The 26,014-nt window shown below is 41.0% G+C and overlaps 1 protein-coding gene across 1 annotated transcript; it reads right to left on the bottom strand.

Annotated features, from left to right (window-relative positions):
* Nucleotides 1-5,308: 5,308 nt before the first annotated feature.
* Nucleotides 5,309-15,379, bottom strand: tomm34 (translocase of outer mitochondrial membrane 34). The gene is made up of 8 exons (XM_071529539.1): nucleotides 15,122-15,379; nucleotides 14,046-14,194; nucleotides 13,286-13,385; nucleotides 12,011-12,163; nucleotides 9,593-9,765; nucleotides 7,739-7,886; nucleotides 6,280-6,406; nucleotides 5,309-5,424 (listed from the first exon to the last, which is right to left on the bottom strand). Exons 2-8 carry the CDS (start codon nucleotides 14,173-14,175, stop codon nucleotides 5,323-5,325), a joined length of 933 nt encoding a protein of 310 aa, XP_071385640.1. The 5' UTR covers nucleotides 14,176-14,194; nucleotides 15,122-15,379; the 3' UTR covers nucleotides 5,309-5,322.
* Nucleotides 15,380-26,014: the final 10,635 nt, after the last annotated feature.

Below are 26,014 nucleotides of genomic sequence, written 5' to 3' on the forward strand. Positions count from 1 at the left end.
TGGATCCCATCTCCCACTGTCTCCTACAGAGGAACTTCACTTCACCCAGTTTCCCTCTGAATTTCTTCCTCTTCTCCCTCCTGATATTCTCTTATCTTGAAGTATTAAAAACCCGCTCTGCCTCTTAATCCCTTTCCCAGCTCTTCTCTCTTAACTTGGTCACTTCAGGGTCAGCGGTTGCTTTTAATGTCGGTGCTCTGTATGAAATGAGGATTATCGCTGTCATGTGAAAACCCCCTAACTCCAATTTTGGTGATTTTTTTTTTTCACTTTGTTTTCCCTCCACTTGAAGCTTCACATGCTCTTCTGTTATATGTGTGGAGGAAAGTCGACCGTCCTTGGCCTGATAAAACCCTTTGAAAATAAAAAAAAAATAAAAAAGCTCCTGGAAAGTTGACATTTTTTGGAGATACGATGTTTTCACCTGACAGAGACGTTCTTCTACTGTTGAGCTTCAGCCAAATGCATTAAATGGAAATGCTGTTGCCCTTTCAGTCTGAGGCAAGAAAGGATGAAGATGCAAGAGATTGAGTCCCCCCCCCCCCCCCCCCCCCCCTTGCCTTGGTGCCTTGCTCAAGTGCCTCTCAGCAGCAGTTAAGTAAGGAGAGCGTTTCTAATTCTCTTCCTCTGTCCAGATTTCCCAGCCGGTCTCTGGATTTTAACCAGCGCTCTTCCAGTTGCAAGCCGGCCTCTCTAACCCAGTGATTCTCAACCTTTTTCATGTCAAGGACCCATAATTTAGTCCACATTAGAGCCACAGACCCCCCATTTGATGAGATTTTGTCTCTCGGACCCAAATCTGAGAATATTTTTATTGTCAGATATGATTTTGTTGACAACTCCATGACTGTCTGTATTGTAGCGACAGTGGTGTAGTGGTGCCTGGAGAAGTGGGTATACTCTTAATTTATGCCCCAATTTTTTTTTTTTTTTTTTTAAAGCGGGCCGTCCAGCCCTGTGTTATAAACAGTGACATGTAAGACTACTCTGCATATTTAGTTCACCCAAAAATGGGCCAGTAGGCTAGTGTTTGCACATTGTCACTTAACTTCTGCTGCTTGACTTCAGGGAGTAAGGATCATTATGAAATTAACATGAGCCACAGAAGAGGTGCAGATTTTGCTATCAATACTGGCCCACAGACTACAGGGTGAGACAACTACATAATTATGCATTTTGAGTGAACTATTCCTTATTCCTTAGTCCATCCACACATGAAAATTGGACAACTATTCTCTCACCTTGCATGTAGTCTATGGGCCAGTAGTTTATTTTGTGAACTGTCTCTTGGGAACAGCTGATTTGCAGCAGATAGTGTAGGCCAGAGTGTGCCACCATTATAAAATTAACATTATTTGTCAAGGGGCAGTTTGCAAAGGTTAATTTAGTTGACGAATAATTTTCATCATAGTCATTTTTTCATTGACGAAAACGAGATAACTAAATAAAAAATAATTTATGACAAAAACTATCACAAAATGTATTGACAATTTAGTCAACGAATAAAAACGAGATGAAAATGTTAGGGAGAGACCAGTCGGGAAGAGATCCAAACAGAAGTAGTCTCTCTGTGCGGTCTCTCTGTCTCGCTCACTCTCTCTCTCTCTCTCTCGCTCTCTCTCTTGCTTATGCAGCACACTACTGAATGATGCACATCAGAGGGGATTTAGAAGTGGAGTATACGCAGTGCTGACTGAAAAATAAGTAGGTAAAAGTTGTATACCTGAGTATACCTGCACTACACCACTGGGTAGAGATAACAGAGAAACTATGATCAGAACAGTCATTCTTCTACAGTCTCTGATTGTGTTAACTTCTTGTAAAGGAAATAATGCTGAAGTTTTCATCAATTTGCCTGGAACCCCCTCCAGGACCCCTGGCGGTCCCCGGACCCCATGTTGAGAACTACTGCTGTAATCTGCTGGCTCTCTGAGGCCAGATAACTGAAAAAACTGTCACAAACGGTCTCCAGTGTTTTGGGGGACAGATTCAAAATGTCAAATAGTGATGTGTTGATTTTTTTATTTTTTTTTTACCCTTTATTTAAGTCCACGGAGCACAAATAGTCTTTATCATCTCACTCTTTTTTTTTTTAGCTGCCTCATGCTTCCAGTTCACAGTTCCACACATCCATCCTTACTGGGAGCTGCCCAGTGGAACCACAGTGTTGTGCTGGTGCACACTGGGAGCTGTGGGACCAGGTGGATAACGGATATAGCACAACACCACAACGCTCTTATAAAACTCCACCGAAGCCCTCAGATTCAGTCTGGATTGGCGAAGAGGAGTTTCGATGGAGCTGAATGAGATAAACCAATTCCCATCATGCATCAGGATGTTGGCTTGAATCTTGAACACCCCCCCCCCCCCCCCCACACCTTCTCTCTTCATTTTCCATGTTCTTCTCAACAGCCTGAACACTTGTTCAACAGCCTGCTGAGTGCCTGCTGTGGTTTGATCGCTGACAACAAATGCTTTTGAGCTGGGAACTGTCTGATAATTTAACAAGATGGGTGAAAACACACACACACACACACACACACACACACACACACACACACACACACACACACACACACACACACACACAGGCTTCTGTAGGCAGCTTTGAAGAAATACATGGCTACACACAGGTCTTTTATACAAACTGGATCCTTGTTTTTCGTGTCTTTACTTCAATTTCACACCAGGTGAGAAAACACAATCATTCCAGGTTTGGGGATTTTTTTTTTTCCTATCGCTGGCTTCTCAAATATTAAACTTGGTTTTTTTTTATATATATATATATTTCAGAGGATTTACAAAAAGATGAAAAAGTAACCCAGCTAGTTTCCTGATAAAGAACAGAGAGCAGGCTTGTTTATAATCAAGGAAGCTGTCAGGCTAGAAACTATTTCCCACACAAGTATTTCCCTGTGCAGCGACAAGACAACACACACCTAGAACAAAACCAGGACACACACACACACTGCCAGGGCAACAGATTTTTTTTTTTTAAGGAGAAACAAATTTTGGCATAACACTTAATTTGAAATTGGACTTGTTTGGAGATGCGATCAGACGCTTTGGAGCAGAAACTCTTCTCCACAGCAGCGGACAGAGAGGATGAAGACAGGCACTGAAAGCAAGATGGACGCCAGCGACAAACCTCCATGGACAGGAAGAGGAAGGAGGAGGATCACCAATCGGGAAATTTAACTTGTTTCACCGTAATAAGACAGAAAATATGCAGAAAATAAGTTCACAGAACGAGAGAGTACTTTTGAAATGAGGGCTCTTATTTGAAGACGGTTTCACTTGATTGAACTAAATGTCTTTAAACTTTTACATTTCCAAACAAACAAAAAGAAACAAAAAGCTTTGATCCCAACAGTAGAAATGTAGCTGTAACTTTATTGATAGCCGCCAGTGAGACAAACAGACTGGATCCAAGGTAGAGAGAGTTTCCGACAGGCAGAGGGCGCTGCGGGTCGGTGGACGGCTCTGTCGGTTTGGGACATCCTCATAAATATTCATGAGTGGGCGGGGCCTTAACACTGACACAGAAAGTAGGCTTGAACAGGATAAATATTATCAACTGAATAAGCCAAATACTCACACATACTGAAAGCCTCGGGTGAACAGATTTTGGATAAATGAGGAACCTGCTATCAGACTGTAGTACAGAAGATGTGAAAAAAATGGCCATAAGCTTGGAATTCAAATGCAGAATAAATCTTAATTATCACAGAGGTTTGGCCTGATGCACAGTCTTGGGGCTTTTTTTTTTATATATACACAGTATTGTGCAAAAGTCTTAGGCACCCTAGATTTTTTATATAAATTTCTTAGAAGTCTTCGATGTTTATTTGTTTTCTGCATTAGTGTGTCAGTAGACTGCTGTTTATTGTAAATTCTTGATATTCAGAAACTTTTCATTTGATTAGTTTTGAAAGCATCTTCGCTTTATGGATTTCTTTAACATATGCCTAAGACTTTTGCACAGTACTGTATATGTACGTTTCTGGTTTTTAGATTCATTTATTTTTTTTTTGGAAGTGTGGTGGCTGATTTCTAGTTCTGCGTCGAAGGAGTCTCCGGCAGTGCGAGCATTTCTAGTTCTGTGTTGATTCTGATCAGATCACCACATCACTAGGTGGCAGTGTGGAGCTTTGCTAACACTGAAGTAACAACAGAAGAAGTCGTGGTGAAGCTCATCTGGTGTCTTTATAACTGGGAGACGATCTGTCGTCCAGATGAACATCTGAACCTCCTCAGCTCGTCTCTCTTCCTCTGCTCCATGTTGTCTTCGCTGTCGGCCCACAGGAGGATACAGGAGGAGGAGGAGGAGACACCGAGCGACCAATCACAGCTCTTGCCGTCATGCGCCTCCCTGTGCGCAGTTACAGTTTTGCAGAGGAGCAGAAAGCTACGGAGACTCTGAGGCAGAACTATACAGCCTGTACTTTGCCCCTTTATGATGCCGTTATCTTGTTTCTGTTGTCGTCTTTCTTTTTCACAGCCTTAATTGTTTTTAATCATTTAATCTTTTAACAACATTTGATTTGCAGAATTGATTTCTTCTACATAAATGGCCATAAACTTAAAGAAAACTCACGTTCTCATGGTGAGAGTTCAGTAAATTGAAGCTTTCTGATGTCTGTCATTAGCTCTCCGCTGCCTCAAATCGGTTCAGGAAGCTTTTATCTTTTTAACTTTCATCTGCAGTAGCTGCTTAAAACGGAAATTCACCAGCTACTTTCACTGTGTGTACAGATACCAACCAGCTAGACGTTTAGAAAACAACAGGAGTTACAAATGATGGCTGGTTAAGTAGACCAACTAACCAAAAAACCATTTAGCTGTTAGTAATTTATAATCGATAATGATAAAGGCTTATCCTACATCGGATTTACAAGTGTGCGGCCATAACTTCACATCTTCTAAATATTCATAAATACAGATGGAGCTGGGAGGTGAAACCGTTAACACATAAAATACAAACATCCCCAAGGCTCAAAGTGTCTGAGTCCGGTCTTCCTGGTAATCCCTCTGTTCCCACCGGTCAGAGCTGCGTTTCCCAGCAGCATCAACAGACCGAGTCCATGTTTGTTCTGCTGAGTCAGCGGGTCAAACGTGTGTTCGGTGTGAAGAGGCTTCTGGGAAACGCAGCCCGGTCTTCTGTGTTTTAGCGGTTGAATCGGCTGCCTTCCACAGCCTGCCTCTTTAAAACATCGTGACATCGTGACTCCTCCCCCCTCTCTCCTCCTCAGGCAGCGCAGTCACATGACCAGATGTGACTTCTTCCTCCAGACTCCCCCCCCCCCCCCCCCCCACGCGTCATCATTTCTTCTTCTGGACTTCCTGCAGCAGCTTGAGGGCGGCGCTGTTCTTTGGTTCCACTTTCAGCAGGCTGTTCAGGTCCTCCACGCAGGCTTTGACATCCTGCAGGAACCACAACGACAAGTTAAAAGGGAAAGCTGACTAAAATATGCAAATTCTCAAAACGTTTTTTTGGTTAGTTATAGGTAATAACTGCAGGAATCTGAAGTCGTTTCTACGCTGAGAAAAGCCTATCAGTTGTCTTCTGAGCAACCAAACGAGTCGTTTTGCTCAGTGACAGAGAAGACTTGAGACTTGACTTGACTTGGGTTCTGGTGACTCGGGACTCGACTCTGACTTGTACTCTGATGACTTGAAAAGGTTTCTAAAGTCTTGACTTGAGATCTTGTGTTTGTGTAAATGACTCAGATTGAAAGTGATGAGATTTGTTCCAGCAGATGACTGAATTTAAATTCTGTTTTCTGAATTTGTATGGAATGATTGAATTTATTGAAGTTGAAACTGATTATAGAAATCAAACTCATGATGCTCTTACCAAGTTTTTATCCTATTAAAACCATATTGCATTGAAAAGTCCTAGATATTTAGTTTTCTTTAAGATATTAAATTGATTTGTTCTGACTTGACTTGCTGTTCTACATTTAGACTTGAGACTTGATTTGAGACTTGAGCCTCAAGACTTGAGACTGACTTGGGACTTGAGGGAAGTTAACTCAGTCCCACACAGCTCTAGCAGGATAAGGAGCAGGAACAGCTCTTCTCCTCGCTTCTGAAAACATTTTGCCTCTCCGGCTTCCCAAACCTCCAGTCAGGAGAGAGCGTCTGTGCTGAATACAGATGAAGAGCGTCTGCCTGGGAAAACTTTCTGCGGACACGTTCAGGAGTTTAACCCGACTCCTGATTAGACTGTGAGGAAAAAGCAGAGTGAAGCGCTGCAGTGAGAATCCCGGCTCCCACCTTGAGCTCCTTGTGAGCCTGGGCCCTCCTGTAGAGAGCCTTAATGTTGCTGCTGTCAATCATCAGAGCCTCATCACAGTCTCTGACAGCCTCTCTGTACTGCTTCACTGACAGGTAGCACAGCGCCCTGCACACACACACACACACACACACACACACACACACACACACACACATAAACACACACACAAAAATTAGAATCAGAACCTCTGACAGCATGTAAAATAGAACTCATAGCCAAAGAAAACTGTTTTTAACTTGAACCCAAAACAGACATTCACAAGATATACAGCAGTGCTGTATATCTCCAACGATAATCCAGTCGATTAATCAATTAGTCAATTGACAGAAAATAAATTAATTATAATTTTGATTTGATTAATCTCATAGATCTTTTTTTTTTATATTAATCATTTAGTCTATAAAATGTCTAAAATAATGACAAACGCCCATCACAAGTTACCAAGTCCAAGTCTGACAAGCAGACAAAAAACCCAAAGTCATTCATTTTATAATCATAAGCTGTAACCAGAAAATGTTTGGTATTATTTACCAGATAAATGACTAAAACAATTAATCGATTATCAAAATTATAATACTGAAATTATCATTTCTGTCGATCGACTAATTTATTAACCGACTTATCGTTTCAGCACTAAAAGGGATAAAATGATAGATGAACAGACAGGTAAATGGATGAATCATGAATGAATGAATTCATATGAATAAATGGATTTTGTAGGTGGAAGGACAGATGAACACACTGATAAATAAATAAATTAATAAATTAATAAATAAATACAATAAATTGATGAATGAATCGATGGATAAATTGATAGATTGATCAATAAATGGATAAATTAATGGATGGACTGACGGATGGGTAAATGTATAGATGAATCGATGGACAAATGGATGGATAGATAAAAAGATGGATGGATAGATGAATAGATGTTTTAATAGATGGATGGATGGATAAATAGATAGATGAATAGAGGTATAAATACATGGATAAATGGATAGATGAATAGATGTATAAATAGATGGATGGACTGATAAATGGATAGATGAATAGATGTATAAATAGATGGATGGATGGATAAATGGATAGATGAATAGACAGATAAATGGATGGATAGATGAACAGATGTATTCATAGATGGATGGATGGATAAATGGATAGATGAATAGATGTATAAATAGATGGATGGATGGATAAATGGATAGATGAATAGACAGATAAATGGATGGATAGATGAACAGATGTATTAATGGATGGATGGATGGATAAATGGATAGATGAATAGACAGATAAATGGATGGATAGATGAACAGATGTATTAATAGATGGATGGATGGATAAATGGATAGATGAATAGACAGATAAATGGATGGATAGATGAATAGATGTATAAATAGATGGATGGATGGATGATGGACAGATGGAGGTGTGGCCCACCTGTTGGTGTAGGTTGTGACCTCAGCAGCGTTGTATTTCAGGCTCTGGCTGTACTTCTCTATGGCTTTCTTCTGCTCTCCTTTCTTCACCAGAGCGTTTCCTTCCTCCTTCAGGACCTGGCCTTTCTTCAAGTCCTGATCACTGACAGCTGACAGGAGGGGGGGGGGAATGAAACATAGGAAACACAATGACAAGAAGAAAAAGGAGAAGGAAAAAGAGGCAGAGAAGATCAGTTTTCACCAGAATCTCCCTTCAAACATTCTTCAGCTGCTCCTGACACACATATCCAGTAAATACATCTACACACACATACACAGGGAATAAACCCATTACAATATTATTAATTACAATATTATGAATCAATATCAATATATATATATAGATAAATATATATATCTCAATATCCACTCCCTATGGAAAGGCAAGGCAAGGCAGCTTTATTTGTATAGCACATTTCATACACTGAGGCAATTCAAAGTGCTTTACAGAGTAATAAAAAATACAGTAAAGGTAAAAAATGTACAGTTAAAAAGTGCAAAAGAGATCCACAAGATAAAAGACTTAAAAAGTAAACTAGTGTAGTTCAAATCAAGTGAAATTGAAAGATCAAGGAAAATACAGTGCAAGAGGATTAGAAAAGTGAAAAGTGCATTAAAATCACATTTAAAAGAAAAATAAAAAAGATATAAATAAATAAATAAATATAACAGTGCAGATGAGTGTTGCCCTAGATTTTTCAAAAAGCCCTGGTGAACAGAAACGTTTTAAGCCCTGATTTAAAAGATTGTAAAGTGGAGGCAGACTGCAGATGGTCTGGAAGTTTGTTCCAGGCATGAGGAGCATAAAAACTAAAAGCTGCTTCTCCATGTTTTGTTCTGACCCTGGGAACAGTAAGCAGACCAGCACCTGAAGACCTGAGGGGTCTGGAGGGTTCATAACACTGAGGGAGATCAGAAATGTATTTTGGTCCTAAACCATTTAGTGCTTTATAAACATGCAACAGAATTTTAAACTCTGAAAAGAGAGTTCCTGGACACATTTCACAATCTGGGGAGAAAAATAGGAAATACAGTTTGATTTTTATATACAGCATCTTTCTTTCATATCAGTCCAGAGCTGTGGAGGATTTCTGAACATCCAGATCCAAAATTCAGCCTTTCTCACGTCACACGCCACAGATATCACTACAGTGTAAATACAGTTTAACAAACAAGTGTATCACTACTTCTGCCTGAAACGTTTTAAAGCAGTGTGCCACTGAAATAATGTAGGCAGAGTCCCGATAGATGATAAACATAAACACAAATTTCTCCCAAATATTAAAACCCAATGTTAACGTCTTCCTGGGTTTATTTCAAACTTTGGACAAACAGTAGTTGTGTGTAAACGCAGGATGGTTTGCAGCCTCGTTACTTTCATCTGCCACGGACCGATGGCTGCGCCTGATTGGTCGAACACACCGCTCGCTGGGCTGCGCTTGGGTTTCTGTCTCTCGTTTTCAAACTGGAAAAACATGGCGGCTGGTTCGGAAACTCTCTCTTATTTCACCGAAACAGTTCATCGAAATGTGTTTCTAAAAAAAATATCTGAGGCGAGAAATCGGCCGTGCGGCTGCTGAATCTTTCTTCACTTTAGATCGACAACAGCTGGTTTAAAAGTTTGTTCACGAGGTTTGAGAGAGGCGGTGAGCCACACTGGACTCTCCTCATTTGCATAAAGTAGACTAGACCTCAACCAAGACGCGTTGCACAGCCGCTTACATGGAAAATGAATGGGAAGCATGCAAATGACGGCACCTGTGAAAACATACCACAAGTGTGTTTAAATCCTCAGATCTAAACTCTTCCTTCCTACCGGGTTTGTGTGTCTGCCGGGTGCCGTTGTGTTGCGGAGCCGGGTTCGTCTGGGCTGCGGTCCCGCGGGCCTGCTGGGCCAGCTTCTCCCTGACGGCCAGCGGGACGGTCGGGATCGGAGGAAGCTTCTCCCTCCATGACGGACCGTCCACCTCCGTCAGCACCTTCGTCATCCTGGGAAACAGAAAAAAAAAAAAACCACAGAGATAAGGATCTGAATCTGAATCACCTCATTTGCCAAGAGGACTGAAACATCCCTGTGTGCTTTCACAGCCATCCACTCCAGCTACAGTTTCTAGACTAAAGAAATAAACGCATGAAAAACAATGAGGGATAAAAGTGTCTATCATTAGAGTTAACGCTCTTGACCATTCAAAGCTGGGTGACCAACTGGACCAATTGAATTAACAGTGTTTTACACACAGAAAGCCCAACTGGGTCAAAGTTATAGATTCATTTTGTTCGTCACACCCAAAGCCACACTGAGCATTCTGGTTTTGGCTTCATGGCTCTAACTTGAAGGATGCATACATCCTTACAGGTGACTTACAGGTGTAACAACACTTAAAACAAACCCTTAAAACAAACTAACCCTAACCCTGGAAAAATATAATTTATTGAGCTTTGAGAATTTAAAAAAATTTCAAATATGCTTGTTTTATGTATAAGGCTTTGCATGGGCTTTCCCCACCTCCTTTAAATGAATTAGGAGGGCTGACAGTGGCATTGGCAGCAGGGCCACCACTAGAGGGGACTGTGAGGAGCCACACAGGCACACCACATTTGGACAAACTGTGCTGTCAGTAAAGGGAAGTAAATATTGGAATGGCCTACCACTGCAATAAGGGAGTGCCCTACATATCCCACTTTTAACTGGTGTTAAATGCAGACAAATCCAAATTCATGCTATTTTCAAATGGAAAAGAGCTTACCATCTAATCTTCCTAAGATCTCAACTACTCAAGGGGTTGAAATTGAAATGGTCACAACATATAAGTATTTAGGTATTATTATTGATCAGAACTTGCCATTCAAATCACACATTGAAAGCCTTGTTTCCAAGCTGAAACTTAAATTAAGTTTCTTTTTTAGGAATAAATCCTGTTTCTCCCTCCAGGCAAGGAAACACTTGATTTCGGCAACTTTTTATTGGACTACGGTGATCTGCTCTTTATGAATGCACCTGACCAGTGCCTAAAAAAGCTGGATACTGTATACCATTGTGCTTAACGTTTTATTACTGGCTGTGGCAATCTCATACAACACTGTACTCTGTATGCTGCTGCTAAGTGTCCGTCTCTGTATGTCCGCAGACTTTCGCATCGGTTGGCTTTTATATATAAATCTCTCCTTGGGCTGGTTCCTCCTTATCTGTGTACATACATGTGTAAAAAACAAAATCAATATGGCCTGCGCTCTCATGATATTCTACAGATGTTGGTCCCCAGAGTTAGAACAGAGTTAGGCAAAAAAGCTTTTAAACACGCTGCCCCTTCTTCCTGGAATAATGTACAGAAGGACCTGAAATTGTCAGAGCTGATTACTATGGGGGAATTTAAGTCAATTTTAAAGGATCGAGAAAATACCTGTTTATGCATCATAACTGGATTTTTGTCCTTGACCTTGTATTGCATGATAACTGGATACTGTGTTCTCTCGTCTGCAGTGTGACAGTTGTATTTGTCGGTCTGTATTGTTGTAACAATGTTTATGCTGCCCTCTTGGCCAGGTCACTCTTGAAAAAGAGATTTTAATCTCAATGAGACTTTTACCTGGTTAAATAAAGGATATATATATATATATATGAGACCCATCTCAAACAATGGCTCAAGGCAGACCAGAACTGTGATCACTTTTAACCTGACATGTTGTACAATGTATTTTTTCATTTTCTACTTGTGTATTTGTATATTTGTATTTGTATATTGTCACTTGTAATGTTTCTGTTTTTGTTACCTGCCTAGGGACTACGAAGGTAAATTCGCATTTTTGCTAACTCCGGCATGTTTACATCTTGTATCTTTACACTAATATTTATTAACGTGCTCTGTCCCTATCAAATAAACACATTAAATAAAAAAATTAAATACATGAAAACAATATATCTCTGTATGTGGGATGTAATATGAAGACAGAAGAAATTCACAAAGCTATGGGAGAAAAAATGCCCCAAAAGCAGTTAATACTGGAGTTACAATGGGGGGAAATGCTCTTAAAAAAACAAAATTGTTAGTCTCTTAAAGTCAAATGTTTCGATATCTCCCAGTTGGTGTCATGAATCGTGCAAGTATCTCAACGCAGGCAGCAAACACTGCAGCGAATCAAAATGATCAATTACAATCTCTGTAATGGATCGCGGAGAAATTTTCACAGGTTCCGATCTAAGCTGGTGGTATCGGCCGCCCTGCAGCTCGGCTACCTGTTGGTGCCGTCGTGCGCGGCCGGTATGTTGCAGTCGACCTGCAGAGCCGTCTTGTAGTCGATGTAGGCCAGCCTGTAGCGCTCCAGAGCCTCGTAGGCAGCGGCACGACGCAGCAGGGACTTCACACCGAACGGGACCAGCTCCAGAGACCTGGGACGGGTCCACGGTTACAACAATGTGGTTAAGCAAATTATTATGGACAAAACACATAAATAAGATAGTTGCTAAGATGGGAAATGGTATTTCTGTTATTAAAAGATGTGCAAATTTTTTGACACAAAACTCAGCTAAACAGGTGATTCAGGCTTTAATATTGTCCAATCTTAACTATTGCCCAGCAGTATGGTCTAATGCAACAATGGATAAGATAAAGAAATTACAAATGGTACAAAACAGAGCAGCGTGTATAGTGCTCCGTTGTGAATACAGAACGAATGTTATTGCAATGCATAATTGTCTAGCTTGGTTATTTGTTAATAACAGATTACTCTATTCATTACTTGTATTTATCAGAAATATCTCTGTTACAAAAACTCTGTTTATTTTGTATAAGAATTTATCTCTCAGTTTAGATAGACATGACCACTCTACCAGACATGCTACAGGAGGAAATTTTACATTACTGAAAGCAAGGACAAACACAATCAAACAAACGGTCATGTCACCGATCTATGCATGAATGGAATTTACTCCCTAGACATATCACACAAGAAAACAGTAAAATTCGATTTAAAATTTTAGTAAAACAGCATCTTTTGACCAGAGACATTGAAAAGATGAAGAAACTAGTTTGGCTAAGTTTTGAATAAAATACAAATATGAGTTTGATTGTGTTGATATGTCTTGTGGCCGTGGAGGGTCTGTGGACCGGGAAACTGTAGTGAAACGGACTAATTTCATGTATTTTGATTATTGTATTGAATACTAGCGTGAAATGGACCGTATTATGATTTGAAATGTGTCGGGACACTGGAGTGAAACAGACTATTTCATATATTCTGATTATTGAATTGTCAGGAGCTTGTCTTGTCTGTGCGTGTGTTCTAGTCTTTGTCCTGTTTGTTTTGTAATGTTATGTGTTATGATGTAAGTGTAATGGTTGCATTGTCACTATGTAAAGTCTGTTTTGTGGACCCCAGGAAGAATAGCTGCTGCAATGCTGTAGCTAATGGGGATCTTAATAAACTAAACTAAACTAAAACTATATAGTGCAAAACGATAGAACAGTAGGACACATAAAATGAAAAGACAGATAAAAATAAATGCACTTACACATTGCAGTCTTTCACACATTCTCCACAGTTGCCGTCCTTCAGGTAGCTGGCCGCACGGTTCGAGTGCAAAATACTCAAATCCTCTGGGCTCTTTTTACCTGGACAGGAAATAAAACTCTTTTTGTTTCACCGACCTGGGGACGCAATGTCAGTCCAAACCATTCTGCTGTCCGGTCAGAAGACAGACAGAAAGACACGGAAAAAGACACTGATGATAGACAAGACAGCCAACAGATATTTCAATAAATAAAGAGACTGACAGACCAACAACTGTCATTTACAACAGTCACAAAACTACAGACAGGAGACAAATAACAAAGCCACAGAGAGACAGACGATGGTTAACAGGCCGTGAGAGAGAGACAGGTGACAGACCATTAATTAATAGGTAAGCAGACAGACAGGTGACAGAGAGAGAGGTTACTTTGAAAAGGACTGTAGCTACAAGTCACCAGAAGTCCATTCATCTCCTACAGAGCTGAGCGACCTGAGAAACTCGCCCGATGTGTGAACGCTCAACAAGCTTCTCGCCACGGCTGAACTTCCCACGGTCACCAGCCATAAGCCATAAGCCATAAATCAGACTTCCGTGCTTACTTGTTTCCCTACCGACTGGCTTCCAGTGAAGGCCAGAATTGATTTTAACGTTTCAAAGTACTTAACGGTCTTGCACCAAAGAACATTTTAGACTTGCTTGTGTGTCATGAAAACAACTAGAACCTGTCAGGAATACAATGAGACAGACAGGCGATAGTTACCGGACTTGTCCAGCTCTCTGATGGCCTGGCTGTAGAGCTCAGCAGCCTCTCCATACTGGCCCGTCTTGAACCGCTCGTTACCGGCTTGTTTCAGCTCCGTCCAGGACTGGGACCTGCGCTTCTGAGGCATCTCTTCAACTTACTGTGAGCTGAAAACAAAGATGGACAACACTGGTTAGAACCAGGAAATTAAAATTCCTGTTTATTTGTCTGTCAACTGACCACAGTGGAAAGTGGATTAAGACTTTAATAGCCAGTTGAACTGCTGGTGGACACTTAACACACCTGTATGAGAGGTGTTATGTCTAGTCCAGTGTCCACAGCATGTCTGCTTCTATCCCTCTGCACTGTCTGTAAGGTGCTGTCCTGTACCATGTGTGTCAGTTATCAGTGTCTGTGCACCAATGTTACCAAGACAATGTCTTGTAATGTTACATCTATTTTATGATGCAAACCAATGTTGTGTCCACCAACTGCTCTGTGTGCTGACTAAGGGCCTTTGAGCAAGACACTGAACTCCTACCTGCTCACTCGGTCGCATTTTAATGTCAGCTTTGTAATTTAAAGTAATTCTGGATTTCTTAGCTAGAAAGGAAAAGACTGGTTGAGTTTAACCTGGGTCCTGACAAAATGGGCAGTAAGTAAAATTAAAGGATCTATCAGATACAGCTAGGAATAACCAGTATTTATCTGGACTTCATTCTGGTTACAACATGTAGGCTATGCCAAATTATCCAGTTAAGTCTGAGCTAACGTTGGTTATGTTTGGTAACTACCTAGCTGCCTGTAGTTAGCTAACGTTAGTTTGGTGAGTTACCGTCGTGCTATTTATTACAACTAAGAGCCTAGCTTGAAAGTTTGATATAACGTTAACGTAAGCCTGGAGTGCGTTTAAGAATCAAGAGGCATCCGGTCTATGTTCCTGACTGTCTTTGTTTTATTCGGGTGGTTTGTCTGTTAGCTACCTCGCTAGCAAGGCTAGTCCAAGTGATGTTAGAGTGCCGTTTTAACTTAGCTAGCAAGCTAACCATAGTACCTTTGCTGGCGAATGCTAATATTAGCAAGCTCACACTTACCGGCTGCCGGTTAGGAGATAATGCTAAGGGCTAGCAAGGCTGCTACTGGCGGTGTTCCTCCTCTTCAAAACAAATGACTCAGTCGAAACGGATGACGCTACCTAGAATGATTTTCACCCCAAATTCAGTATGTTATTGATGTAAAATATGTATTTGAAATGTTGTTCTCCTCTCCGTGTTCATCTCTCTGACCCACGCTTCCTCTGCTTTCCTCTGCTCTAGTCTGCTGTACTGTATCTGATGGGAGGGGGCGACCGGGGAACTTACCAGTTGGCTCTAGCAAGTTCTCAGACTGTGTGTAGAGGGAGGGGGGAGGGGGGAAGGGGGGAGGAGGGGGGGGTGCAACTACGGTATCACTTTCGCTTCGTCTTAATGCTGCGTTCAAGTCAAGTATCGTGTGAAAGGTGACGTAACGCGCCCTCTGGCGGCCATATTGGAGGTCCTCAGCTCCTGGGAACAACGGCTGATAACAGGTGATTGCGTTTAGAAACTTATGACTCGGCCGTCACTGATACATCTGATCGATGATCTTTGGTTGCTTCTGATCAGTTTCTGCCACACTTAACACACATGCACTTAATGAGTGATAGCCTATATATGACATTTCAGTGTCAACTATGATCAACAAAATCCAGCAAGTAGTTGTGCTCTGACCATCAGATGACTTAGGCCTACATGATGAAAAACATTCATTTTGTTCATTTTATTTAAATCAAACGAATCAGTCCCTACACTTCACTACAGGTAGCCTATTTCCTTGTTGGTGATGTTCAGAATTGAGGAAATGTAAAGAATGGACGAGTCCATCACCAAACCATGTGTTACCAGAGGTTGTTACCAGCTGAAAGCTGAGGTGAACGGTCTTTATTTTCTAGTAGTATTTACCAGCTGACAGCTGAAATGAAGAGTACTGTCTTTTCAAGTAGAAAACTCGTATCTACCATCTTTCCCATAGGACTTGAATGCAGCATTAGACAGAGAGCAGCAGTTTGGTTTCTATTTTGGAGAAAGGACAGCTAGCGAAAGCTACACGTTACACGTTTTTTTGTGTGATGACTTTTCATGTCTAAATGTAATCACATAAAGGTAACAGTAAGATTAAATTGAAGAGTCTCAAACTCTATATCCATTTTTGGAAAAATCTAGCACTTAATTCTAACTTTCTAACAATCCATTTACCTCTACAATGTTTCACAGTAAGTCTTTGTTGTCATAAATGTAGGCTTATGGTTTAATGTATGTAGTTATCTTATAATGATATGACTAATTGCCATACAGTATTTAAACACAGGCAAAAAAAGGCACACAATCAGAGTCAAATTAGCATAATTTCTGACTTATAAAATAAAACAATAATAATTTTGAGGTATAAATGTGAATAGGAAATTATTTAATTGCTTTGTTCACAATATCACCCATTCCCTTGTTAAATCATATGGTAAAATAAGCAGAGATGTCCGTTCTATTTTGTGTTCATGGTTGGAACTCCCATTGTGATTACACAGAACAAGTGATCTCCCTAATACAGTATAAGGAAATTATAAAGGGTGGTGGTGGTGTATCCCCTGGGTTCCTGCGGCTTTTTACGACCACATTACACCAGTTCTAAAATCCTTACACTGGCTACCAGTCACTCAGAGAATTGATTTCAAAATCTTGCTGCTTGTCTACAAATCACTCTGTGGCTCTGGGCCCAAATACATCTCTGACATGCTTCTGCCATATGAACCTTCTAGGACCCTTAGGACATCTGGGGCTGTCCCAAGAGTTAGAACAAAACACGGTGAAGCAGCGTTTTGTTATCATGCAACACAGACCTGGAATAACCTCCCAGATGATATTAGACAAGCCCCGACTCTGACCACTTTTAAGTCAAAGCTAAAAACTTTCTTATTTTACACTGCCTACTCTACCCTGTAATGGCTAAAAACTTATCTTTTCAGCTTAGCTTTTAAATAGCCTTCATTTTAACTGTTTCTGTTCAGGATCCCAACAGAGCTGACACGGGCAAGTACGAACTTTCATTGGTCTTGTCCAGGTAATGCTTACTTGCGCATGAGTGAACACTATATGTGGGGGGGGGACAGAGCTTTACCCTGTATGATTCTCATCCATCTGTGGATGGTGAGGTTTTTGACCAAGAGGAGAATCTATGATTCTCGTCTGCCTTAGGCAGTGAGATCTGACGTAAATATCAGATCAAGAGTAGAATCAGGAAGGACAGGGGAAAAGAAAATTACAGAAAAACATATGGGTTCACTCACAATGTGCATCTAAAAGTGGGAGTATTTCTTGTGTTCTTTTATCTTTCTATTTCACTTGATTTGAACTGCACTAGTTTAATTTTTAAGTCTTTTATCTTTTGTATATATATATATTTTTTTTTTGCACTTTTTAACTGTAAATCTTTAATTTAAAATTTACTGTATTTTTATCACTCTGTAAAGCACTTTGAATTGCCCGAGTGTATGAAATGTGCTATACAAATAAAGCTGCCTTGCCTTGCCTTTTTAAAGGAAGAGCAACAGATTTACTGTAATTTATACCTGGAGGTAGAACTGAAAACTTCAGATCACCTCCAAAACAGCAAGGAAAGACACTAATGCATTGGTCAGGAATAGCAACAAATTGTCTGCATACAAAGAAATCTTATGCTCTCTAAGTTTGTTCTAATACCAGAGATGTCAGAGTGAGTTTCTACTTTCTTTGCATCAAGAGATTCCACTATTCACTAGTAGTACTGAATTATTACCAACAACTGTCGCATATAGACTAGGACTGATGGCCCTAGACAAACGCTTTCCTTTGTTATTTGGCAAAAATTTTGGCCTCCACCTTAATAACGAGAGTGGTTTATAACAGGGGTGGACAAGCATGTCACAGGGAGCCTTGAGTATGCAGGTTGTTATTCCAACCATAGTTCCTCCACTTTGGTATACACTTGGTGCCCGAAGGGACTTTGGTTTTATTTGATGGGAAGGGCAGAGGGGTGAGATTTTCCATTTCCCAGGAAGTAAAAGTAAGGAGATTTTTTGTAATTTTTTGGCATCAACTGTCAAATAGGTGTATGGTATGATAGATAGAATGAGCTAAAAAGATGTAAAAGTCATTTTTCTTGTGACATTGAGCGACCAGACGATTGCTTGCCGCACAACAATGACCATTGAGTAATGACCGGACCCTAATGTGGATCTAAGACTTATAGGTTACGTTCAAATCAATAGCTATCATCCTTATGCCGCACCCTGCATGGATACATTTTTGTGTTTGGGAAAACTGGCCCAGGGAGAAGATCTTGGCACTGGGAACACAGATGTCAGCATTTTAAATCATAGTGTTCTATCTGCCACTTAGGAGTTATGGCAGCTTGGTGAAAATGTGTCTTTTTCCTTGTGCAATGTCCTTCACAGGTCCCTGGTGGCTGATTGGAATCATTGCTGCCAAAACTGGGGATGTACTACAAAGGCAAACTAGAGTCTAAAGGATTTTAAGCTCATAGAAAATTGTTCCCAAATGTTCTGACACATTTTAATTTTCATTTATGAATGTGTGAAATAAATTTGCATTAATATCAATTGTGTGAATGTAAGAATTTAAGATTTGTCTTTGTTCACTCATCTGCCCATGGACTACAGATGAAAATTAGCCCTTGGCTAATTCTGGCACATTTTACAATTAATTGCTGGAGAATGGAGAGGAATTTGGATGGGACCCCAAATCGACTGAGTACGTCCCAGAGTAGCTTTCGGTTGACTTTGTCGAATGCCTTTGACAGATCAATGAAAGCCATGTACAGGTCTTGCTTGTGCTCTCTGGACTTCGTTTTTTCTTGGGTCTCGTCTATATACATTTAATACAACAGTACTTCTGGCGGCAACCAAATTAGCTGCACTAAAAAGCCAGCTAGTTGACTAGCTATGGGCCTAAAACTCAGCTGTCTACTAGTTAGGTAGCACACAACTTAACTAGTTAGTTAGGTGGCATTTGTTCACGGGTCGTCTGTGTGAAAGGGGTATAATATAAAGGGGTAGCTAGCTACAGTGGGTTGAATAAATGTTAAAACAGCATGCCATAGTCATGACGCTTAAATCAAAGCTACTAGCTAACTATCAGTGCTATTAGTTCAAAACTACTATTTGTTCAAAACATGGGAGGCTAGCACTTGCTAGCAACCGCCTTTTTAAGGCATGTGAAAGCTCCAAAATTCACCAGTTGGATATTAACTGGTGTATTTTATGTTGTAGAACAAGCACCGAAAATCTCTTAACTTTATGTTAATCACAGACCTTATGTCAGGGATCTAACCAAAACCCCATTCAAAAACCGACCAAAGATCGAGCCAAGGGAACCCATGACTTACTTCCTGGGGCACTCTATAATCGTTCTTTAATCAGTCGGTTAACGCAGGGTTTTAAAATGAGGCTGAGCTTACCTACATACATTCCTTCCCAAGTCACATTAGAACTGCTGAATTCTGAAGCCGTATTCATTGCGAAATAATTATTTTGCTAACAACAAGCTAACAACGGAGTGCATGTAATTTCTCGCTCAAGCTTGGCTGATACTGTTGGGGACTGCCCATCGGTCCGAAGGCCCATTATTCCAAAAAACCCCAATAGTTCGAAAAATGTCCCATTGGACCGAAAGCCAGACTCCGTTAAAGGACACATTTTTCCTTGCCCATACACATATTTAGTCATCCTTCAACCTAACAATCCACAGAATGTGAAACGTGAATGCCTCTGCATTGTTGTCCTAGCCTCCTTCCTGGGAAAACATGCCAGAAAACAAGCCGTTTTGATTTGGCTCCCCTTGTGACTTCCCAAGGGGAGCGATTTGCATACGGCGACCTCCAAGGTGGATAACCACTCCCACTCCCCTCTGCTCTCTGTGCGCTGTTGGCCGCCATTGTTTTACTTCACTACTACAGCTCAGAAGATGTCAGCCAAGAGCAAAACATGCTAAATGTTCTGTTGTTGGCTTCAAGACTGAACACAAAGCTCTACACTGCCTCACAGCATCAGAAGATAAAAAGATTGTTTTTACAATAACGTTCTGACTACAGTAAACTTAATCCAAATTTGCATGTTTGTGCTCACCGCTTTACCTCAGACTTGTTTTCATGTTTATTTTTTTAATACAGTCTATGGTGCTTTGTTGCTAAATCAGTTGCCTTGTCTGGAGAGAGGTGTCCGCTAATGTAGCTTGAGAATGAGAAATGAATACGGTAGTTTATGGTGTTTCAGTCCGTTAGCATCGGGTAACGTTAGTGATTTAGCTCCAGTCCCCATGAGACGGAGTTTGATGCGGGCCTGTGATTACGAGGAAGCCTGCTGGCCACAACGACAACAGTTAGCAGTCGTCTAGTTAACCAGGTCCCGAAAGGACAAACCTACTATGATCGAGGTTAGGGGCTAGTGCCGTTAGCGGCGTGCTAATCTAGTGTTAGCGTTAGCTAAGGTTAGCTCCTCTGGCTCACTTTGCGGACACATCTCCTTACTAGACAGCCACACCTGAAACGTGGCGAAACTCGAACAGTACTTTGTTTATCGGGGACTCTGGTCACCGCAAACATTTCACTTCCAACGCCAAATGAATGGAAGGGAGTTACTGGCTGATGACATGTAATATTTCACGTTCTGTCTTTGCACCTAGTCTGGTAACTCTAGTCTGGTAACTCTAGTCTTGTAATCAGCTGGGGAAAAACCTAGAGAAACTAGAAAGCCTGAACAACGAGACTACAATAAATGCTACCTTTCTCGAGGTTGTAATGTCCTATTTTTCTTGAGACTCTGTTTAGAATCAACTACATAGTAATTATGAGGCTGTAGTTTGTGGTAATGTTACTGGATTGCAGTATATTGTAAGGCGTAGGTATTACTCATGATGCAATATCCTGAAAAATATTTGAGATAATTGGTTGCATTAAACATTGCTATTCCCTGCTATGAGGCCAGCACATCTCAGACAGTCATTAAATAAATATACAAATGTTATAACAGAAACAGATAGACACAGTTAGAAACACATTAGAAACAGTCAGAAAGAGAGTAGAAACAGCAGGGCTGGACAGGCTCACTGCTCCCTCTGGTGGTGAGTCTGAAACCTGCAGGGAATCTGAGGAACAGATTTGAATCAAATAGAAAAAGGTAGAAACAGATAGAAACAGAAACAGAGTAGAAACGCATTAGAAACAGACAGAGAGGTGGAAACAGAAAAAGATTAGAGAGATAGAAACAGAGTAGAAAATGATTAGAAACAGAAACATTAGAAACAGATAGAATCAGATAGAAGCAGCAGGGCTGGACAGGCTCGCGGTGAGTCTGAAACCTGCAGGGAATCTGAGGAGAAACTACAACTCCATAATGTGAGAGGATTCTTCTAGAAATCAGAAGGGAGAGGTTTTAGAAAATATTCCTTCATTTACACAAATCTAAACTGGAGTCAGAGCCTGTTATGATTCCTTCCATTGACTTTGTTGGCCTGGTGAGTGATGTTTTCTGAGGTCCTGCTGTTTCTAACAACAATAACGATCAGAATAACTCTCTGTAACTCACTGTTCATTTACAGCAGATCTCAAAGTGCAAAGAGAAAAGAACATCAGATCAGAATTAGATCAGTACTCTGTATCAGCAAGTACTCCAGATGAAGTACTCGTACTTGTAGTCAGTCACCATCTCAGCTCTCTACTGTGTCTCTAAGACCAGCAGGTGGCGCTGTTTCCTAATTTCTCAGCACCTGAGTCCACTGAGCTTCTCTTTCAGCCAGCAGCATTCAGCAGGTCAAGAGAAGAGACTAGAAGAGGAGAGGAGAGGAGAGAAGAGAAATCCTTCCATTTACGTCTCTTAGTTCCTGCTTTCCCGCTGAGCAACATTTGTTGTTTTTAATTCAACAGCAATATTAATAATATTTATCATCAACTTGTCAAAAATCTCACTTAACTCACTGTAATTCTCTTTTCATTCAAATAAAATCTTCATGTGCTGAAAGGGCAAAACGATTCAGATCAGTTAGATCATCAAACACTCCATGTTAAGTCCCACACTTTGTCACCAAAATGAAACGGCTGCATCACAACTCTGCTTCAACACAGTAATATATACAGTTCAGTAATACAGTTATATTCAGTGATATACAGCAATATATTCAGCTCTACTGTGTGTCTCTATGGCCAGCAGATTGAGCTGTTTTCTCACAATTCTCAACACCTGAATCCACCGAGCATCATTTTCATCTAGCAGCATTCAGCAGGTCAAGAGAATAGAATAGAATAGAATAGCATAGGAATAGAATAGAACAGAACAGAGCATTAGGTCTCAACAGATGCTGTTGAAAGCGTGTTGACTTCCTCCACTGCAGACAGGCTGGAACACACTCAGCAGGACGGACACTTTTTTTTCCTCAACCACTTTTTGTGGGTTACCAAACCAAAACCTCACGAGATGGAGGTCGCGCACTATCGCACACACAAACCTTGCGCAGCCACGGTGGCCTCGTGAGGTTTGGTAATGCGGAAGTAAATGCAATGTCGATCGACTCGGATTTTCATGAAATAATGGATCAAATTTCGTTTTTTTTTACTCATAGAGCGATCGTCAGGCGTCAGAAGACTTTGATTATACTACACAAGCTTTATGGAGTAGTTTTATGGACATTTATTGCCCTTTTTGAAGCAGAACGTCCAGCTCCCCATTCACTCCCCATTCACTGGAAGAAGCTTCTCCAGCAGCGAGCCTGGAGAACTCCAGGTAAGTTGTATGAAGAAAAAACACTCACCCGAGTTTGTACTGGCATGAGAATGAGTAGATAATGACTGAATTTTAAATTTTGGGTGAACTATTCCTTTAACAATAAAGTCATACAAATATAAACTTCGTAAATATAAGAGCAAGTTCTGATCAAAAGCGGCGGGATAATTTTCTCGTCAGTCTACAATAACATGCTTGGTATCGCTGGAAACTGGAAATTCAGAGCTTTCCAAGGACCCTAAACCCACCACGATCCGAGCAACACAACTTCCGCTATTACCGGGGAAACGTAGCAGTCAAAATTTTACAGTCACACTGACAAAAATTAAATATTTAATATATACTATATATATTATATATATATAATATATACTAAATATTTTTAGTCCAGCCAGACTGAATCCCTATGGTGGGAGCTCTGGCTCTTCGTCGCCATCTGGTGGCTGTACCAACGTAATTCTGACACAGGGCTTTGGTGGTGACAGCGTGCGCTGACCATCTGGTATCAGAAAGAGTTTTTAAAGTTTCTATTCGGTGATTATCATTAGGTTGCAACCCCGCCTTGATCATCTGCCAGCGTGACGTGCTCTTTGAGGGGAAGTTAATCAGAGTTTGCACAAAACTGAAAAACTGTTTCGTCTCCTCACAGCAGTTAACACTGTTAACCCCCACCAAAGTCTGGGTACCCCGCGCAGGGTACCCACTCTGCCAGTGGGTTGATCTGTTTGATGCGGGTCTGCACACCTTTGTAGGTGCCCGACATGTTGCTGGCATCGTCATAACACTGTCCTCTACAGGTATTAATGTCGATGCCCATCTCTCCTAAAACACTAAGAACTGAATTGAACAGTGTTACCTCCGGTGATACGTACCGCAGGATGAACGTCAGCTGGTCCACATGGGTAACATCTGGCGTGGAGTCCACACTGACAGAGTGTCTTTGCTAGTTTCACTCTACTGATGACTTCATCGAGCACCTTCTGTCCCATCAGCTGTATGAATTCCTCACACACATTCAGGGAGAGATAGGAGGGGGTTCCTCTGCCGGCGTTTCCATACTTATCTATATGGGCTTTTAAGAAAGGATCGAACTGACTGATCAGCTCCATGCTACCCAAATAGTTGCCATTGTTGGCGTCTCCAAACCTGTGGCTATCACCCCTAAAAGCAAGTCACCCAGTAAGCACGCACCTGTTTGTTCATGTTGTTGTTGCCCCAGCGACCCGGATCAGCGCTACAGGGGTCGTCTCGTCCCGCCTGCTCTTCGTCTCCTCCTGTCTGCTCGTCCTCTCCTGCCCTCTTCTCTCCTCCTGCTGCCCCCTCACACTCCATGGTGTCAGTAGCCGCATAGCTAGTAGTAGACCCAGACGTAGTTGGCTCCTGGGTTAGTATATCCTCTGATGATGAGGGCCTAATTGCTCTAATGGTGGTGATGATGGCGATAGCTCTCCTCCTCCTGAGCTAGTTGGTGAGGTTGATGATCCTTCCTTCTCATTTACAGGTTTAAAGAATCCTGTTAGCTTTGGAATGTTTTTTAATAATTCCTTATCACGGATCTCTTTTTCTCGTAACACTTTTCTTTTATGTGCACCACTCAAACTTTTTCTTGTCTGACATTTTGACCTAGCCTCTAACGTCACTTGTCACGAGCATTTCTTTATTGTTGCCTACATCAACTCATGTGACAAAACTATTGGCGGTTAGTGTGTCTGTTCCACGTGTGGCCACGTGGGTCACTTGTAAATCGGACCAATCGTCAGCCACAAACATGGATATCAAGTGATGGATAGAAAATTCGACATATTATAAAACAATGTGATTTTTAAAAATAGATATATTGGCTCGTGATAGGCCCCCGATCTTCGTAGGCCTGGGGCTGAAGCTCCTGTAAGCCCATGCATTGAAGCGGCTGTGGTGGTCAACATCTCTTAAAGGCAACTCTAAATGAAAGAGAAGATGCAACATACTGGTCAGAAAAAGATACAATTTTGATGTTGATCATAGGGCTGGGCGATAATTCAATATTATCGTCTATCGTCTTTCTGTCTAAATTGATGATGAGAAGCAAATTTTACTTAAAAACTCTGATAAAATGAGATATGGTAGGAATATTATTTGAAAATTTCAGTTTTGTTTGACACCACACCTAACATTACCATTCGGTTCAATGAGATGAACATTCATTTGATTATTTAACGTGATTTTGCATACATGAACCATATTGTGATATATATTGATATCGAGAAAAATCCTTATGATTATCATGATATTGATTTCAACCATATCACCCAGCCCTAGTTAATCACCTATAGACGCTATTTAGTGCCAACTCAATGGGAAAGATGCAGAGGGTAAATCTTACAATTATACGTTGCTCCTTACGTCACTTATCTGAGTGAACAGATAGAAGTCTAGTTCAAAAAGATTTGCCCCCTGTAATTGATACCCTTGACAGCCAAATCCAACTTCACCAGTGAAGTTAGGTCTGAAGGAAGGGCCTTTTCAACCTGGGCCTTATTTTCTTAAGTTTTGCTGTTCTGGCCACTTCATTTGCTCTGCATTTTATTTCCTCAATTTCACTCTCTCTCCTCAACCCGACCTGCAGAATCACTCTGAGAATGCAAACTCATCATGAAAATGTAACAGGTTGTGATCTGTTTTCAAGAAATGAAGGAGGTTGTAGTCTCTCTCTGTCTCTCTCTCTCTCTCTCTTTCTGTCTGTCTCTGTCTTTCTTTCTGTCTCCCTCTCTCTTTCTGTCTCTCTTTCTTTCTGTCTCTCTCTCTCTCTCTTCTCTCTGTCTTTCTTTCTGTCTCTCGCTCTTTCTTTCTGTCTCTCTGTCTGTCTCTCCCTCTCTCTTTCTGTCTCTCTGTCTCTCCCTCTTTCTGTCTCTCTCTCTCTCTGTCTCTTGCTCTTTTTCTGTCTCTCGCTCTCTGTCTCTCTCTTTCTGTCTGCCTGTCTCTCTCTCTCTCGCTCTGTCTGTCTCTTTCTTTCTTTCTTTCTTTCTTTCTACAGTATATTTTGAGTGTGTGTGTGTTTGTCCCTCTTGTGATCATCATCATCATCATAAGCTAACACGATGAACTATGGAGTCCTCATATCCGTAGCATTAATACGAAAGAAGTGACTCACAGGCCGGGGAATAAA

Source organism: Centroberyx affinis, unplaced genomic scaffold (genome assembly GCF_046629955.1).
Source record: "Centroberyx affinis isolate AG114_WGS23_722 - 3 ecotype Tasmania unplaced genomic scaffold, CSIRO-AGI_Caff_v1 ptg001798l_1, whole genome shotgun sequence".
In the NCBI taxonomy this organism is placed as follows: domain Eukaryota; kingdom Metazoa; phylum Chordata; class Actinopteri; order Beryciformes; family Berycidae; genus Centroberyx; species Centroberyx affinis.